At 41.9% G+C, this 19,295-nt stretch overlaps 1 protein-coding gene across 1 annotated transcript in view; it reads left to right on the forward strand.

The window, feature by feature from the left end:
• Nucleotides 1-19,295, forward strand: part of LOC147692391 (cytochrome P450 2G1-like) — a 475,560-nt gene that overhangs the window by 210,724 nt on the left and 245,541 nt on the right. The window contains exon 4 of the mRNA XM_086938613.1: nt 6,022-6,182. Coding sequence (XP_086794739.1) covers nt 6,022-6,182 — 161 coding nt within the window. The remainder of the gene's footprint in view (nt 1-6,021; nt 6,183-19,295) is intronic.

Here is a 19,295-nt window from a genome sequence, read left to right on the forward strand (position 1 = left end):
GGTCTTCGATATGACTTTTGAAACAGGTTAGCGTTGAAGGGAATTTAAGAGAATGATTGTGCCATTTTAAACAGCAGGGGCCTGCCTATATAATGCAAATGGCAGAGTTGAAAGTATTGCATAAAGAATGTTTTTGTCTGTTTTCTTGGACAGTAGAGGCGCTAGCCTTCTAGGCTGAGATAAATCGAGAGTCCCTTCCTGTTTGAGCTGTGGGGAGTTTTAGGGTCACTTGTTCTGTTTTAAGTATTAAAACTTAGAAACAATGGGTGTTTAACACTGAGTGGGCTTGATGTAAGGAGGAATGTGGGCGCTATTTAAGGGGGCTAGGATCTCTGCCGGAAATTGGATATTGATAACACCCTGTCATGGTGTTGGTTTCCCCAGGTTATAGGGGAGGGTTCTTGGGGTGGGAGGAAAGATGTTTCTACTGCTGTGGCAAGGGGGGGTGGGTGGAGGATTGTGGGTGTTGATGTGTGCATTGAGAAGAAAGGTGGTAAAATATATATTTTTTTATTATAAGATTTTGGAAAAAGACTTTGGGGCTCATTACGATGGCGGAAAAATATCCAACACCAGGCCGGCAGTGGTGATTGTTCCGCCATTGTCATGAGATCTACCCCCCACCACATTGTGATGGCAGTGGGTATCGCGGCGGATCGAAAGTCTGTCTGCCGCTTTTCCACCGGTAGCAATCATCACGATTGCCTGTTGGAGCGGTCAGAATGCTCACAATTGCGGCGGAGCCTAGCAGACTCCACTTGCGCAATTATGATGCTGCTGGAAGCCAGCCTTTCCGTGGCGGTTGAACTGCCATCGAAAGGCTGACAGAGAATGTCTTCAGGGGCCAATTGTGGCCCCCCCTTGTGTTGCGGTAGGTGTGGGTGCACTGTGGGGGGTACCCATGGTACCACCCTACATTTCACTGCACCAAGTAACAGGCACAGTGTAGTGCCTGCCACATAGTGCAGTGAAATACACAACTTGCTCTTTTTAAAATCGCGGCTGTGCTGCTGTCATCAGCCACCGCCACAATGTTAAAGGTGCGGAATCCGACCGCAGTGGTGGCGGGCCCATTATAATTGTATATGTGGGACTGCCGCAAACAAGCGGTCGGACCCCATCACCGATACAGTGGCAGGCGGCCCAAGTCCACCCGTCATCGTAATGAGCCCCTTTGACTTTACTAGCCCGAGAGGAGACCTAGGGGTCTACACTTTAAGCACTTTATAAGATTAACCCTTTCGGCTGCGTATCCGTCAGGTAAGTGGTATCAGTCAGGTAAGTGGCTTTGCTTTGGGGTTATTGCTGCCAAAATACGATGCACTTTAGACTTATGCACTTTTCTCTTTCTTGTATTTATTTGAGAGCAGATTGATTGTATTTGTAAGAGAGCGGATGATTTACGACCAGGTGCGTTTGTTTGTGGATTTGCACAGAGGAAGTTATTAGACAAATATTAGTATGTCGCAAGTTAATATCTTTATGGATTTTGTGAAATGGAGGTTATGGTGACAGCGTTTTCATTTAATGTTAATGAGTTGAATAATTGAAGGAAAAAGCAGACAGTAGAAACCTGGATTAAGGGGCATAATCTGATTGCGATTTCCCTGCAAGAAACCCATATTCCCTCCAATGTGTTAAACATGTTTCTTATGTTTAAAGCTTTGGTGGGGTTAAATGATTTTCCTCAGGTGGTATGGCACACAGAGGGGTAGCGATTTATATTAACGAGAATGTTACATTAATATAAATACATGGCATGCCAATACTGGAGGACGATGTTGCTGGGTGAACTGTTTGATAAACTCAATTCAATTGAGATCAGTAAATGTCAGTGAACCCGTTAAGGATGATCCAGGTCCTTTTTGTAGGCTGTATCAATCATTAGCCACAGTTGAAGGGGAAATCATTATAGGACATGATTTGAATTTTCCTGCTAAAGCCAGGGTTTGACAATAAGACGAGCAATAAGAAGGAACACAATCCTAAAACAGTGAAAGTCCTTGTGGAGTTTATAAGAATTTATGGACTAACTTGTCTCTGGAGAACAGCGTTTTCAGAAAGAAAGGAGTTTACTTGCTTCTCTGGTAGATACAGAACTTCAATTTGTAGTGATTTCTTTTTGGCCTCATTCATAGCTAGGTTTAAACATGTAAATATGATACTGAATGGGTTTTCTGATCATTCTGCTCTAGAGCTTTGGATATTAAGGAGAGAATGGGTACCCAAACGACAAAGATAGGTGATTAATAAAATTATTTTGGAGGATGAGAGCAGGATTGGAGCATGGTAAGTGGAAATTGTAAGTTTTGTTTTAAATAAGAGTACAGCATCAACTAGCATGGTATGGGAGGCCATGAAATGTTCTGTGCAAGCTTTTTTGAAATCTGGATACAGATCATTTTAAAGTATTGAAAAAGGATAGAGTTTAATTGGATAGCCAAATTAATGATAAGTATACGGAATTTATGAGGTTGGAATTAAAAGAGAATAGCAAAGCACAATTGGCTCTTCAGGAGTTTTATTTTATTAAGAATTATGTGAAAACAAACTCTACTTATCTGCAAAAAATATATGAAGAGTGTGACTTTTCAGGGATGCTTTTGGCCTGGCAGACTCATGAGCAGAGTGTAAGAAATACTCTTAGCTCTGGGAAATACCCTAGAACCGAGACATTATACACCTCTAAGGATGAAAATTGATATTATCATTTTAGAATATTTTTTAAAATGTTGTAGTATCTCTCCTATTATAAATAGGGTTGAATTGGCTTGGTTTATAGATGGTCTTTCTCTTAAAGGCTGCAAGGCTTGTGTAACTGTTCTGTGGAATGTCCTTTAAATAGCTGAGTCTTGATGTTGGATCACAGTTCTCTTCCCTACATGTGGCAACCATGATAATCTGTTATCAAGCATTATGCCCAAATACTCAAATCTGGAGATTTGTCCTAGTTGTTCATTACCCAGAGACAAAGCATTCTTTAATGTTTTTTGTGGTCTGACTGTCATAAATTTGTTTTTTGAGATATAAATCTAAAGGCCCTTAGCAAAAAGCAATAAAATTTAGTAACAGCTTTTGAAGGCCCATCGAATTTTGAGAGATTAATAGGGTGTCATCAGCGAAAAAGAATGCAGGCACCCTGGCCTCGTCCAATTAGGTGCATCTATGTTCCCTTGTACAAGAGCCTCCACTACTTTGTTGATGGATAGGGAAAAGAGGGTTGGGGCCAGGATGCACCCTTGCCTCACTCTCCTGTTTATTGGGATTCTATCAGTCAGTTTCCCTCCTGGACCCCAGCAAACCTAGGCATAATTGTCCTGGTGGAGGCTAATTATCTGGGCAAGAAGGGCACATTGGACCCCAAGTTCCTTTAAGGATGTCCATGGCAGCCCCCTGGGGACAAGGTCATAAGCAAGAGAAAGAGAGAATATACTCTCTGGGCACCACAAGAAAAATTCTGCAAATTATGGACTTTTTCGCAAGCTAAGGGAATTGGATTGGGGATATTTTTCAGTGGGGTGGCAGGGAACGGGATTTGATGACATGTATTTAAATATTTCGTTTTTTTATATCTGTTAGGATATTCTTTGGTAATCCTCTGGGTTTAACAACATTGGTCATTTTTCTTGTTGAAATTAATCTGTTTGTATTGTGATGATGAATGTTGTGTTGTTTTTCTGATTATAAAACATAAAGAAAGAAAAAGAATTCTCTCTTTTTGGACAGGTGCAATAATGAGGCAAATATTAAAAAATGGGCAATACTGCGCTGCCATAGACATGACTCTCTAATTAGCTTAATTGATATAGCCGTTAAAGTATTTTTTTAGAAAAGCTAAAACATTCAGTAGGAGTAAAAGGCCTACTCCCATTGGAACAGTTATAGAGGGTTATGCAACTATCAACCACTGTTTAAGCTTATGGGCTTAGTAAAGAAAGCAATTGACCAAAAAGGAAAATTTATTTGGTGTATGGTTGGTGTTTCACAGAGTTTAGAGCAGCATTTGACTTGGTAGATTGCAATATTAAATGGGAAAAGCTGTTGAAAATGCCCATCTAGTTTGTTTTATTGCCAATTTTGAGTCAGTTACTTTGATAACTGTCTACGGTAGGAATAGATAATGAAGGCTTCTTATTGGATGAAAATCGGCTATGGCAGAGATGTGTATTAGCCCCTACCTTACTCTCTATTGTAAGTCCGTTTAACTACAGTGTTTGTTGGTGTAAATTTATGCTTGCCAAAACTAGGCGCGATTTACATTCCGTGCTAGCTGTATGGTGATGATCTGGTTTTAATGTATCGAAAGCAAATTGGTTTTCAAGGAAAGCTGCAGGCATTTGATTAGTACTGCAGGCAAAAGCAGTAGTAAATTAGATAAAATAAAAGCTCTAGCCTTTGGTGTAAAGAGGTGCAACTGTACTTGTTTTAAAAGAATGTCTAACTTAGGGAGGTGAGCAACTATACATGCATAGGTGTTAAATTTGATACAAATTCAAATGTAAGATTATGAGAAATGAGAGGCATGTCAACAGCAAGGTTTATGTAAATGTAATAGTAACTATGGTGGGCATTTTATGATATTGTTAATGAAGGAACATCATGCGAAGGTCCTACCCCAGGTACTTTATGATCTAGAGACTTATTATGTCTGAATGACTTTCTCGGCTTGGAACAGGTGTAAGGAGTGGTGCTTGAAATAGTTGTTTGCACTCCCAAGAGGAGCGATGCTTCAATTCTGAAGACTTGAGTGCAACTAATCCATGGTTGGAACTAGCTTCGTAAAAAACGTTGATATTGGAATATATTGTTGCTATTTACCAGTAAGAAAATATCTATTTATTGTGTATATGAATTATAAAATTAAAAACAGTAAGGAAATGTTTGTCCACCATAAAAGAGAATCATGATGTTGTCTTTGTAAACTTGGAAGCCCCTTTATCGCGCACGAAGTTTGAGCTGAAATCTTGGCCCGCAATTGTATCACAGCTAAGAGATATTGATTATGTAAATGTTAAGCAGGCAGTATTAAGGGTATTTAACACTCACTCACTGAAGGCGAGAAAATCCCATATCTAGATAAATTATCCAATCATAGAATGAGAAGTGTGATTTTTAAATTACACATTGGTCTTAATTCTTATTATTTTTATCAACCTTTTGTTAATGTGTAGTAGAGGGTACCGTGGTTTTTCAATTGGAAGAAAATGTATGCTTAAGGATATTTCACTACATTGTACATTTTTACTTGGTATTCAAAGGTTTTAACTAAGCCTGCAGTTTTAAAATGTGATATTGTTTCAAGCATATGATCAACAAAGTCTAGCAGAGATGCCGTATTTTGATGTGTTGTGCAATAAAATGTTATCTGATAAAATGATATAATATATCATTGTGTTTTATTAATTTACTTGATTGTATGTATGTAATGTTCTATTCTTTTGTAAGTAATTTATGAGAGTATTGCCTTAATAAACTAATGAATAAAAATATACAATTTAGAACTCGAAATGTGCGGAAATTAAACACTATGAATCGGGCATCTTGATGTGAATACCAAATAGGTTGGAAATCCCTTCCTGTAGGACTTTTCTTTGCCCCCTAACCCCTACCCTGCTCTCCTTCAGATTAAACAGAACAATTTATTTAATTCCTTTTTAATGACCAATACTAATCTTCTGCTAAAAATTAGATGTAGTGCTCTTTTTTTCAATCTCACATCCAGCTTGTAAAACTCCAGTTGCCTTCCAGCGATTGTGGACCATATAGAAACATGAAATAAAAAGAATACGCGAATTTGTTAACACCAGCCATTGGTGATATTTAATGGGGAGGGTTAAAACAACAGTGATTTATTCATTACACTACTTTGAGGACCATATTTAGATTCCTAAGAAGTATAGATCAAGTTTAACATGAAAGATGTAGCAAACTTAGTCAAGTGGCCTCAGTCATTTCATTTTGTTAACCTCTGATGAAATTATGTGAAAACAATTAACAATTTTGTTTTCTTGTTTTTTCCAGGTCAACCTTTTGACCCCACCTACTTTTTCAGTCGAACGGTCTCCAACATAATTTGTTCAGTTGTCTTTGGGAATCGTTTTGAATATGAGGATAAAGAGTTTCTTGCCTTACTTCGTCTCATCAATGAAAACTTTCGCCTTGTTAACTCTTCCTTTGCTACGGTAATCTCAATTTATATTTTGCAGTGCTTATTGTGTGTTATGGCCTCATGTTAGTAAATCCATTTGCTTCAACTTCTCAGATATTGTAAATCTTATGCAAACGAATAGGATCAGCCACCAAGCTCCCATGCTTTTTCAGATATTCCCTACCCTACTGGCTCCCACAATTCTCAATTTGCTTCGGTCCCCGGTTATACTAGTCATCAAATGTTCCTTTTGTAATGTTCCTTTTGCTTGGGTGCAGACTCTAACCCGCTGCTAAGGCTTTTCTAATTCTGGGAAACAGCTGAATCAGTTCAAATGCAAAATGCATAGTGTTGAGTTCATTTGAAAAGTAAAAAAATGCATTTCTAGACTTGCGGGCCAGAAAAGATGAAGGTTTGTGGCCAATTGCAAAAGTCCATCCTGTGTTCCACTCTAGTAGATGAACATAACACACTAGACTGGAATGGCCAAAACCTCAACCATTGAAACTGACTTTTTCATAAGAATTTGCTTGAGGGGAAAACTAAAGTAGTTGGCACATGTTGAGCCAGCACTTGTGTCTAACTCTACCAACCTTGGATGTTTTTTTAAACTAGAGGATCATGGAATACAAATATATGTCACTAGCATAGATTCTACCACTTTCTGTAACCTGAATACAGGTTGGGAAACCTGGGATAAAAGCATTATTTGCTCACCTTTATATGCTGAAAAACATAACAATTTGTGTCATAGCAAAAGTCATTCTCTCCTGCATACTAACCTTATCCTCATGAAAATAGTACAATAATATGTGTGTGAGCACAAGGGGTAACCAGAAAATTAACATACTCCCCAATTCGAACTAAACTTCTGATAACACCAAATGAACAAAGAAAGTAAGTCCAACATTCTTAGACCAGTCCCTTCACTCGTTCATCCTCTTTTCCTTCCATCCTTTTATCCATCCATTCTTTCACCCATGAATGTTTTCCTCTTTCTATCCATTCATCCATTTAGCATTTAGTTCACATTTCAATTATCCATCCTCTCACTGTTCCATCCATTCATCCTTTCACCTTTCCATCCTTTTACTCATCCATTCTTTCACCTTTCCATCCATCCATCCTTCCATCCATCCATCTTGTCATCCATCCATCCTGTCAGCCATCCTTTTACCCACTCATCTTTTCTACTTCCTATCTATCCATCCATCCATTTATCATTTAGTTCACAAGTCGATCATCCATCCTGTTTCTGTCCTATCCATTCATCCTTTCACCTGTCCATTCTTTCACCTTTCCATCCATCCATACATGCAGTCGTTCTTCCAATGATCTTTTGATAACACGTTAATAATCCATCCTTTTACTGTTCTATCCGTTCATCCTTTTACCTGTCTGTAAATCCTTCCATCAACCTATCAATACATCCTTCCACCCTTTCTTCCATCCTTACAACTGTTCCTTTCACACCTCAATATATCCTTTCTTTCATCCTTTCTACCATCCAGCATTGCACCCTATCTCCCTTTGTTCTTTTCACCTTACCTCCCTTCCACTTTTCCTTTTACCTTGCCTTTCGTCCATATTTTCTACCTTTCACATTTGACCCTTTCTTCCTTCATCCTTCTTTTCCAGTTTCGTACTTAACATTGTTGTTTTCTTACCTTTTTCTTCCCCATAGCTCTGTTTGCTGCTGTATTTCCTTTTTAGATTTTTTCTTCATTTCTTCCTCCTTCATCGAACGTGGCTCACATAGCAGTCTTTCTCTGCAGAGTGCAGACTTAGGAATCGAAAGACATGCAGAGAAGACCTTAAGCGGCCCACAGATTGCAAACAAGGCTATTGGGTGCAATGGCTACCCCTCTCTTCAGCCTCTAAAGTGAGGATTATTAACGCCACTGGGTGAGCATATCATAAAGACCAACAACCAAGAAAAACATACCAATGTCAAGTAACTTTTTTAAGAATAACATATTTTTTATTTCAAATAAATGTTATTACATTTTTATATATAAAAGAAAATTCACCAATCTAATATCCCAGGGAACTACCTTATATGCCATCCTTCCTCTCACCCTTTTCTACCTCTCACAATGTTCCCTCATCTTGCATGTTCTCTTTCTCTCATAACTCTCCTTTCTCCTTTTTTCTTTTGTTTGGATGTTGTATAATGTTAGCGTCTTTTTTTATGTTTACTATGCAACATACTGCTGTTTATTTATGCTCATCCGACTTATGTTAGTGTACATGTACCTTACCTTTTGAGGAATAATATTTTTTCCAATTTTCCATGGTTAAAGGCTTCCTGAATTGGCATGCACAATGGAAACTGTACCAACTCAGATATTTTTTTAAACTAGAGCCAGAGATTTCTTACATGAATCCAAGAAGTTTTTCATGCACAGAATTGTAGTGCCTTGTGCGTTAAGATGTGGGGGCCCATTTAGTTCCTGATGAACTCCGTAGAACTGTGACGTAAGTGTTCTGGTGTGACGAATAGAGTTGATGTTTAGAATGTTGAGTTTAGAGTTACATGCAGTGGAACATAGATGTGCAATACCAAGCTTAGTGGTGGTATATTCATTTATGAGTACCCAGGCTGGGGAGGATGCTATAACTGGTGATGAGTTAGAGATGCATTACCCGAAGATCCACAGTGCTCTCCCAGAGAGTTTGCTGTGGTCCAGCAAACTGCTCATGCCTGTCACGCGTTTCTCAAAGTAAAGATCGATGTTTAGCATGTGTGGAGTCAAAGCGCCACACCTGCCAGTGTGAAGCATTTGAAGATAACAAAAGCCTCACTGAGAAGTTTATTCATCGTTAGCCGGAAACCTTCTAGTAAGGCCGTGAAAGAGGTACTGCACCACTACGTAACACTGACCTATGAATCATACAGAATGACAACGCTAAAGTCAGCGATGATCAGGTACAGAACACGGTGTCCGCCGAGTCAAATGACATGCTAAGAAAGTAAACATTTCTCAGACACAGAAATGTTGAAAGGCAGTTACAACCACATATGTAAAAAGAAATGAGCAGCGACAACCAGGTGTAAAAGAATGCTGTGAGGAGAAGCAGAGAATGGCAGAGAAACATTAGAGGCCGTGATTATCAAACATACAGACAATATGATCACACTGAGTAAAGAGAGCCATCCAGCATCAGCACCATATGCTACATCTCTAGTTGAAGTAAGTGCGTTGTGTTTAAGAAGGTGTTGAATCATGTCAGACTCGACTGCAAATGACGATCGGCATTCAGAAAAGTAGACTTTTTCAGTGGCTGCTGAAAAGAGGACAAGATGAGGCGCTGCTGTTTTTCTGAAACCAGCACCTCCTTCGTAATACTAAAAAGCTAAATATTGGTAACAGATGGACTACCTGGATAGTAATGTTTCATGATTTAATTGATGCACTGGAAGAAACACACAAGAAGATTGTCATATACAATACAAGTCTTGCCAGTGAAGAAGTTGAACAGGTAATAAAGAAACTGCTGTGAACTGATGAAGTCACATACAATAAAGTCAAGTTTAATCCAATGCCGAATGCCAATTACGAAAGATATTTTTCAGTCCGCAATGACAGAAAGCTGGCAAAAAAATTGCCAAATTTGCTGAGAGACTTACACTCATCAAACACTGTATGTTGAGTGAATTCATTGATGAAGAAGCTAGATGTCACTGAGTTATTGATGGATGTCTGTCAGATTCATTCAGACGATACATTTTGAGAGAAACCATTAAGTTTGGAGCAAATTCTTATGGCTGCTAGAGTTGAGGAACATCAACGACAAACAGCTGAGATGGAGGCCAGAGGTGCCCATAGTGAGTCAGTCATGAACATGAAAAGTACGTAGAAACATAAAGCTAAAGGACTCAAAGTTATATCTCCCAAAAAAAATAAGAAACTTTGCTTCCAATGTGGATTTTTGTTTCCACATGAAGGCAAGGTTAACAGTATTTTGGCTACAGTAAACTGATAATAGAAGCAGACTAGGAACAAGCATTTGTAAATGCAGGAAAATATGCTATAGCCAATAAAAAAGGGAGGAAAAGTAAGTGGCACATACAGGAACCAATGAAAAACCAGTAAAGAGAAGGACGGGATGTAAGCCACTTCTGAGTTTATATTAAATGCTATAGATTTCACAAGCAGAGCGCAAGCACTGTGCAGGTAAAACCTAAAAAGACAAAAGTACAAGCACCCATTCATGTACTTCAAGGTACTGTGTCAAGTGCCAGTTTACTCAGTTTCAATACTACTGCCGATATGGGACTGATATCTGTGAATTACAACATGAATGCTCATAATGAAATAGTAAGTCAGTTCCTGTTGTTGTTTCAGGGCTTACAAAAAAAACTTAAGACCATGAAAGTGCAACTGCATATCAATGAGTTGCTCAATGATTTAGACGAGTTCCATTCCATCTACAAGAAGCTGTTGAGAAAGAGCTTAAGACATTACTAAAGTATGATATCATCGAGCGATCAACTGGTCATACTCTGTGGGTTTTTCTCATAGTGGTAGTGCCCAAAAAGCACAGTGAAGGAGCTATATTCATCTGTGTTGACATGTGTCAAGCTAACAAGGCAATTGAAAGAGAGCAACCTCCTCGTCCGCACATTGCTGACATGATCACACAGCTAAACGGTGCCAAAGTCTTCTCTTGCCTTGATCTGAACAAAGGATATCATCAATAGGAATTCAAAGAAATTCAAGTATATTACCACCTTTTTTTACCCATATTGGCTTGTTAAGATATAAACAATTACATTTTGATGTGTGTCACCCACCAATCCCCCACAAGAAGTTCCCATGTATTGTACATTCCTTGGCATGGCCAGTTACTGTGTAGATACACATGTGACTTTGTCAGAGCAAGTGCTCCCTTCAGAGCCTTAACAAAAAGAAATGCTTTATTTTACTGGACATATGAATGTGAACAAAGTTTTTAGAAAATAAAGCATGCAGTTGTGAACGTCACTGAAATGACCTACTTTGATCTGAAGCTTCATACAGAGGTTGTTGTTGATAGAAGCTCAGTCGAGTTGAGCACGAGCCTTGCCCAAAATAGTGGACATCCAATGCTCAAAGGCATATTGAGGCTATACAAAGAGAAGTTTGTCACAAACTGAACATGTGTATTCAAAACCTGAGAAAGAAAGATTAGCAGTGGTGAGGGCTTGTGAACATTTACATGTATTCTTATATGGAAAAACTTTCACTCTTGTAACAGATCATCAACTCAAATGTCAAGATGCCTCCTAGAATTGAATGTTGTGACTTGTGATTACAGGAATATGACTACACTATTGAGCACAGAGCAGAGATATATCAAACTCCTACTGACTACTTCTCATGAGCGCCAGTGGAGTATCATGGTACCCTTTCCAAAGCGGCTGAAGCCTACAATAACTTCATCGTACAGTCAAGTACACCTGCTGCTATTTCAGTGGAGAAAATAATTACTGCAATGAACAAAGATAGTGACATGTTGATACGAAAATAGATTACTGCACAACAATCCTGGAAGCAGCATGCTCGACCTTTCACACGTGACAGCGAATATCAGAAGTTTAAAAATGTGAAAGATGAACTTTCCTTTACTCAAGAAGGTGTAGTCTTATGAAGTTCAAGAATCGTCATAATGGAGTGTCTGCAACAACTAGTAATTGAAGTGGCCCATGAGGACATTTTGGAATTGCTGCCACTAAACGAGCTCTCCAAGACTGTTTTTTTCATCTTCGACGGTTTAAAGAGAGTTGAAAGCCCGTCATTTAAACAATTGCTTATGTCTCAAAACCAATCAACATACTATGAACTTGTCTGATTTACCAACAGGAGAGAATCGCTGTTGATTTCTTTGGTCCTGTTGACAGTGGACATCCCCTGATGGTAGTTATCGATGAATACTCCGATTTTCCATTTGTGGATCTCTCATTGACCATGCAAGAAAGAGTCATCGACAGGTTAGATGGCATTTTTGTAATATGAGTTGTTCCTTCAATTCTATAGTCTGATACTGGCCCCACTATTCAACGGTCGAGAATTCAGGGACTTTCTTGGTTATCTCAATTAAGCCGGGGCGGAGTTCACAGAGTTCTGCTACATGGAACTCTGCGAAGTTAAAAAAAAACTCCTGTGTGCTACACAGAGCTCCGTGAGCAGCGGAGTGCCATGGATAAATGCCGTTTGTGGTGATTATCAGTGCCAGGTGCTTGTCTGCACTGAGCAATCTTCGTGAACTGCACCATGCACAGCGCAAGCAGATGCTACTTCCTTTCTGCCGCTCGAGTAGATTTTTTCTCGAGCGGCAGCTTTCTCAACGTGAATGGACGGTTTCTCAACGCGAGGAGTCACAAGCATATGTGACCACTCGCAATGAGAAATCTTACCGCCGCGTTGTGAAATCTCGCTGGGATGTTGATTTTCCACGCTTGCCATCTTGATGTTGACGATCGCAAACAAGGAAATATCTCACCGGTAGGTGGATTTTCCTCACATGTGCTTGCCAAGTTGACCTTGATGAGCGCGAGGGAGGTAAAAAACTCTGCTCCATGAAGCTGATTTTTTCAGGACTCCGCGAGCTCTGTGAAACGCGAACTGCAGAATTCTTCGCAAACTCCGCAAGCAGAGCAGATTGCACCGCCCAGACTTAATCTCAATGTAAAGTATCAGAAAAGCACACCTCTTTGGCCACCAGCAAATGCCATTTTTGAATACTTTATGAGCACACTTAAAAAGACTGTCCAGCGTTCTACATTGAAAAAGCTTGAGCTAAAGTAGGCGCCTCATTCTGCTCTTCGAGCTTACCAGTCGACTCTGCATTCCTTGACAGGTGAAAGCCCTGCAACCCTTTTGTTTGCGAGAGCCATGATGACCATATTACCACAAGGAATTAACAGAAGATCTATAACAGATGGTGAAGTTCCTCAAACAGACTTGTGCCTTAAGCAAAAAATGAAAGTATATGCCAAGCGTCGCTGTGCCAAGAACACTACTTTCAATAAAGTAGAGAGAGTTATGCGACAACAGAAAAGCACAAGTCTGATACTACCTTTGATTCCCAACCCTTCAAAGTTGTAACAAGTGAAGGAAACATGGTGACTGCTCACTGTCCTGGAAAGTCTTTTACACTACATTCTTTGCACTTCAGACATCTGCCTCATCATTCACCAGTTTCTGATGTTGAAAATAAGACTAGTTCAGTTAAGACTGTAGAGAGCCCTCTGACTGCATCTATCCCTACATCATCAGTGCCAGCCATGGACATTTCTTTTCTCTCTTCACAGTCTCAGAGGACACAATTTGGATGTTTGGCCAGAGATCCACAATGATTTATAGCGGAGTTGTAATGTTTATGTAGAAATAGCTGTAAAAATGTTTTATTTAACAAAGGGGGAGATGCAGTGTCTTGCAAGTTAGTGATGAAGGGACTCCCTTGAGACCTTTCATGCCTGTATGTTGGAAATGACGCTTTGGCTTAATCAGAATTCACTGCAGTTCAACAGTGACAAAACGGAAATATTACACTGTTCGATAGGAGGAATACCCAAGGTCTTACCCATAGACTTATGGCCTCCTGAGCTGGGGAACTCCCCAGTACCAGTGAACTCAGTTAGGAATCTTGGAGTCACATTTAATAATAGGCTGAGCCTTGAAACCAATGTCAACAAACAGGTCAGTAGCTGCCTTGCCCTTATGCGAGGACTCCGCAAGCTGCTGCCCCTCCTGCCTTTACAGGTTAGAGCCACTATAGTCAGGAGTACCATCCTCAGCCGCCTGGATTACTGTAACGCACTCTTATTGGAATCTCCTATATATCTCATTTCCAGGCTTCAAAGTGTCCAGGCGGCTGCAGCAAAGCTGGCATTGTCTCGAGAACGAAGATCATCTACTACCCTTGCCCTGGCTGACCTACATTGGCTGCCTATTCATCAGAGGATCCTTTTTAAATCCCTTTGCATTGTCTTTAGAGCAGTGCATGGACTAGGCCCCCAACCACTCCAAAACAAACTTAACTGGTATAAACCCACCCGATCTCTTCGATCCTCTTCCTTAAATCTTGTTAATGTACCCAGGATTAAAAAAACAACCCTTGGCGGTAGAGCTTTTAGTAAAGCGGCAGCTCAATTATGGAATAGCCTACCTATTGACATTAGAAAAACAAGTGATCTACTGCCCTTTCGAAAAAAGGTAAAAACATGGCTTTTCCCGAAAAACTCAAATCTTTAGATCCTGAGTCCTTGTCCCCTATCTGCTGCACAGTATTTTTTTTCAGCCTAGGTACCCAGCGCCAGGATGCCCGTAGGGTTGCAGAGCGCTTTACAAATGGCAAAATAAAAAAATAAATAATGAAGGGGACCATTTTGGTTCCTTGTGAACTCCGTAGAACTGTGATGTAAGTGTTCTGGTGTGATGACCATAGCTGATGTTTAAAATGATGAATTTGCAGTTAGAGGCAGCGGAATAAAGACATGTAATACTATGCTCCATGTGTGGTGTATTCGCTTATGAGTACCCGAGCTGGGGAGGACGCTACAAGAATGCCCTTTGAATATCAAACTACAATGTCAAAAAAATAATTTAACTTTCATTAGGTGCTACAAAAACCCACAATGGATAACATAAGTCCAAAATCCACCTAAGCCAGTAGTAATTGCTCTGAGTCACATTCAATTCCATCTTTTTCCTTTTGCCTACTGTGCCATTACAGACTTGGACCTATTATATAAACAAGCACTGGCGTTGCCAATAGGTCTCGCAGTAGGAAAGTTGGAGCTATTACAATTGCAAATAACAATGCCTTTTATTTTTGTTTTCATTTTAAAAACATAAAGGGCTTTGTCATTTACAAAAGCAATAGCTCCAACTTTCCTACTGCGAGACCTATTGTGCACTGCACAGTGTGGGTGAAAGTGGCACTGCGTGGGTGTGAGTGGCATTGCGTGGGTGATAGTGGGCTTGCGTGGGTGTGAGTGGTGTTGCGTGTCTGAAAGTGGTGCTGTGTGGGTGAAAGTGGCACTGCGTGGGTGTGAGTGGCTTTGCGTGAGTGAGTGAGTGAGTGGCGTTGCGTGAGTGAGTGGCGTTGCGTGGGTGAGTGGCGTTGCATGTGTGAGTGGTGTTGCGTGGGTGAGTGGCGTTGCATGTGTGAGTGGTGTTGCGTGGATGAGTGGCGCTGCGTGGATGAGTGGCGTTGTGTGGATGAGTGGCATTGCGTGGATGAGTGGCGTTGCGTGGATGAGTGGCGTTGCGTGGATGAGTGGGGTTGCGTGGATGAGTTGCGTTGCGTGGATGAGTTGCGTTGCGTGTGTGAGTGGTGTTGCTTGGGTGAGTGGCGTTGCGTGGGTGAGTGTGGTGTTGCGTGGGTGATAGTGGGCTTGCGTGGGTGTGAGTGGCGTTGCGTGTCTGAAAGTGGTGCTGTGTGGGTGAAAGTGGCACAGAGCCTTTGATGTGGCCTGGCGCAGGAGAAATGCTGCTGCTGGGAACAGATGGCCTGGCCGTGAAGCAGGGGGCGGGGCAGCGCTGGGGAAGCCTGTGGGAGGGTGATTGATGCCTTTGATGTGGCGATAATAAACCCCCCCCCCCATGACGAAGTTAAACAGTGGAAATTCATTGGGAGAGCAGACTAAAAGTCACGTTTAAGGCTGTGATTCGGACCTTTTGAGGAACGCAGAGAGAGGAAGATTCTTCCTCGTGTTGGCATGGATGGGTTAAAAAAATTGTAAACAACTTAAATCTCCGGTTTTAAAGTGAATTTATTAAATTAACGTGAATACCTACAAAGTGGCCTTTATTTTATTCTTTGCAATCCATGCTTACTTTAAAAAAAAATCCTGATGCAATGCGAGTTTGCTTGATATGATAAAGGTGTAATATCAAACAGATTTAAAATGCTACACAAACAAAACGACTTTATGTAGTATTCTGCAGGCCTTCGCCTTCACAACAGATTACCAACGCATCGCATGCAGCTACGCCCTGCCACACAAGTGAGAAGCCGAGTCATACGTGCCCTTCCATTTACAACAGACAAATGCCGACCAAGTGCCATCTTATAAATACTTGATAATTTTTAAATAATTCGGGCAGCAGGGGTCATTGTACTTGTTATTACATAAATTATTTACACGATAATTAGGAGAATGTACAATCGAAAATCTTCATCTAATTGTTCACTTTAGAGTATTGGGGGCAGAGACTGTGGCGCTGTTGAGATGGCTGTGGTAGTCGTGGGTAGGCTGTGAGTAGTAGCGTTGGAGGGTGAGGGGAGAACTTGGGCTTCGGTGGTGGGGAGACGCTGGGGGCAGGAGAAGACGAGAGCGGGGTTAGTGGAAAGTGGGAGCGGTGGTTTTGGGGCAGGGGTTGGAGAAGTGGTGGGGTGTGCGAGGAGAGCGAAAGTGGGGTAGCTAGGAATGGTAGGGGAGGGGGTCGGCGACGAGAAAGGAGGCATGGTTTAGATATTGCGGGCAGAGACTGTGGCGCTGTTGAGATGGCTGTGGTAGTCGTGGGTAGGCTGTGAGTAGTAGCGTTGGAGGGTGAGGGGAGAACTTGGGCTTCGGTGGTGGGGAGTCGCTGGGGGCAGGAGAAGACGAGAGCGGGGTTAGTGGAAAGTGGGAGCGGTGGTTTTGGGGCAGGGGTTGGAGAAGTGGTGGGGTGTGCGAGGAGAGCGAAAGTGGGGTAGCTAGGAATGGTAGGGGAGGGGGTCGGCGACGAGAAAGGAGGCATGGTTTAGATATTGCGGGCAGAGACTGTGGCGCTGTTGAGATGGCTGTGGTAGTCGTGGGTAGGCTGTGAGTAGTAGCGTTGGAGGGTGAGGGGAGAACTTGGGCTTTGGTGTTGGGGAGACGCTGGGGGCAGGAGAAGACGAGAGCGGGGTTAGTGGAAAGTGGGAGCGGTGGTTTTGGGGCAGGGGTTGGAGAAGTGGTGGGGTGTGCGAGGAGAGCGAAAGTGGGGTAGCTAGGAATGGTAGGGGAGGGGGTCGGCGACGAGAAAGGAGGCATGGTTTAGATATTGCGGTCAGAGACTGTGGCGCTGTTGAGATGGCTGTGGTAGTCGTTGGTAGGCTGTGAGTAGTAGCGTTGGAGGGTGAGGGGAGAACTTGGGCTTCGGTGGTGGGGAGACGCTGGGGGCAGATGAAGACGAGAGCGGGGTTAGTGGAAAGTGGGAGCGGAAAAGGCAGAGCCAGGGAAGTAGAGAGCCAGGGCTATCCGGGTCCGGAACTGAAGTGCTGTCGGGCAGAAAGGATGATGCGGAGGCAAAGACGAGGGCCGTGAACAGTGATGTAATTAGGAGGGAGGAGGGACGGAACTGAAGTGCTGGCGGGCAGAAAGGACGACCGTGGGAGGTGGGAGGAGATTGAGGAGCAAATGGGTCTGATGTAATGTGAGGAGGGACGGAACTGAAGTGCTGGCGGGCAGAAAGGACGGCCGTGGGAGGAGATTGGGAGAAAGGACGGCCGTGGGAGAAGGAGCAAATGGGTCTGATGTAATGTGGGGAGGGACAGAACTGAAGTGCTGGCGGGCAGAAAGGACGGCCGTGGGAGGAGATTGGGAGAAAGGACGGCCGTGGGAGGAGGAGCAAATGGGTGTGATGTAATGTGGGGAGGGACGGAACTGAAGTGCTGGCGGGCAGAAAGGACGGCCGTGGGAGGAGATTGGGAGAAAGGACGGCCGTGGGAGGAGGAGCAAATGGGTCTGATGTAATGTGGGGAGGGACGGAACTGAAGTGCTGGCGGGCAGAAAGGACGGCCGTGGGAGGAGATTGGCAGAAAGGACGGCCGTGGGAGGAGATTGGGAAGCAAATGGGTCTGATGCGCGTGCATGTTTAATCACGTGGTTCACGTGAACTACATGAAAACCGCGGGGCTGAAAGCCCTTTGGTTTGAAGATGTTTTCGCCACTTGAATTCTCGCTCCGCTCGATGCGCTTGCGCAAATCAATAGGTCGTGAGACCTAAAAATCAGCCTGGGTGTTGTGTGGTGCTTACCGCCTTCCTTATCTTCTTCTTGATTTTGATAGAAGGGTGATAAGGTTGCTCCAGTTCTTATGCCACACAGCCATTCTAAAAAAAGGCTATGGAAATTACTGAGGAGTAGAGGATAAAGTCCTTAAAATTCAAATGTAATTCAGGCCCTGTCAGTAGGCAAAGAATATGCAGATATAAAAAACAGCAAGGCACAAAACTCCAAATGTATATACAATAGAAGGAAAAGGGTAAGGAACCACATGATGAAGATAAACTATCCCTGAGTATTGCGACATACCAATGTAAAATATATACTAGTCTTTAGATATTATCCTGAAAGTCTGTGCCAACATGCTCGGGATAATAGTGGGGGCTAGCTGACCTCTCTGAGAGCCTGTTAACAGGTGGTAATCTTACTTTGGGCCCAAACTCTAGTTTGCATCCAAAACTAAATTAAAGTGGATGTACTCGAATGATTTGCGGCAGGTGAAAACTGGCATAAATTGTCAGGCAAACACACGTTAATTTTGCACAAGTTGGAATTGGGATCAAAGTCAAAATCAACTTTATTCAATTTCATCAGACATCATAAAAGCATACATTTTCTAAAACGAAAAACAACAATAAAGAGTTCTCACCTTCATAAAAGTATTCTATGGAATAAAAAGTTTACCTATGTTCTGAAATTGTATTGTGATATTTTTGCCATAGATTGCCTGGGATGATATCATTTGTAAATACAAAAAGGCAGAGCAGCATTCAGAGTACATACGATCTGTACAAGGTATCTTTTCCTCAGATCATTAAAAAAGATATTAAAAAACAGAGTATGTGAAGTGCTTTGAGTAGATGTATTGTCTGGTTGGCTTTTAGGCATGTTTTTAGACCAATCACTTGGAGTCGTAAAAGTCACTAGTCGATGAAAAGTATCCAGTCTAAAGCTGGCCAGGACAAATGTATGCTGGGTTTTATGGACAAACTTATGATATGGTTGCAAGACAAAAGTGACTAGAGTCTTCGCGCTCCTAATTACTCAGTTCAGTGGTCAACCTTGCTTCCTCGATCGTCAAACGGCACATCTTATTTAATTCTTTCCTGGAAACAGGCTGCAATATTTCAGGACTTTCAAAAAATTCTGCATGCCACATATCCAAGCAAGTGTGTTTGACATTTTT

This window comes from Lissotriton vulgaris, chromosome 9 (assembly GCF_964263255.1).
Source record: "Lissotriton vulgaris chromosome 9, aLisVul1.2, whole genome shotgun sequence".
NCBI lineage: Eukaryota > Metazoa > Chordata > Amphibia > Caudata > Salamandridae > Lissotriton > Lissotriton vulgaris.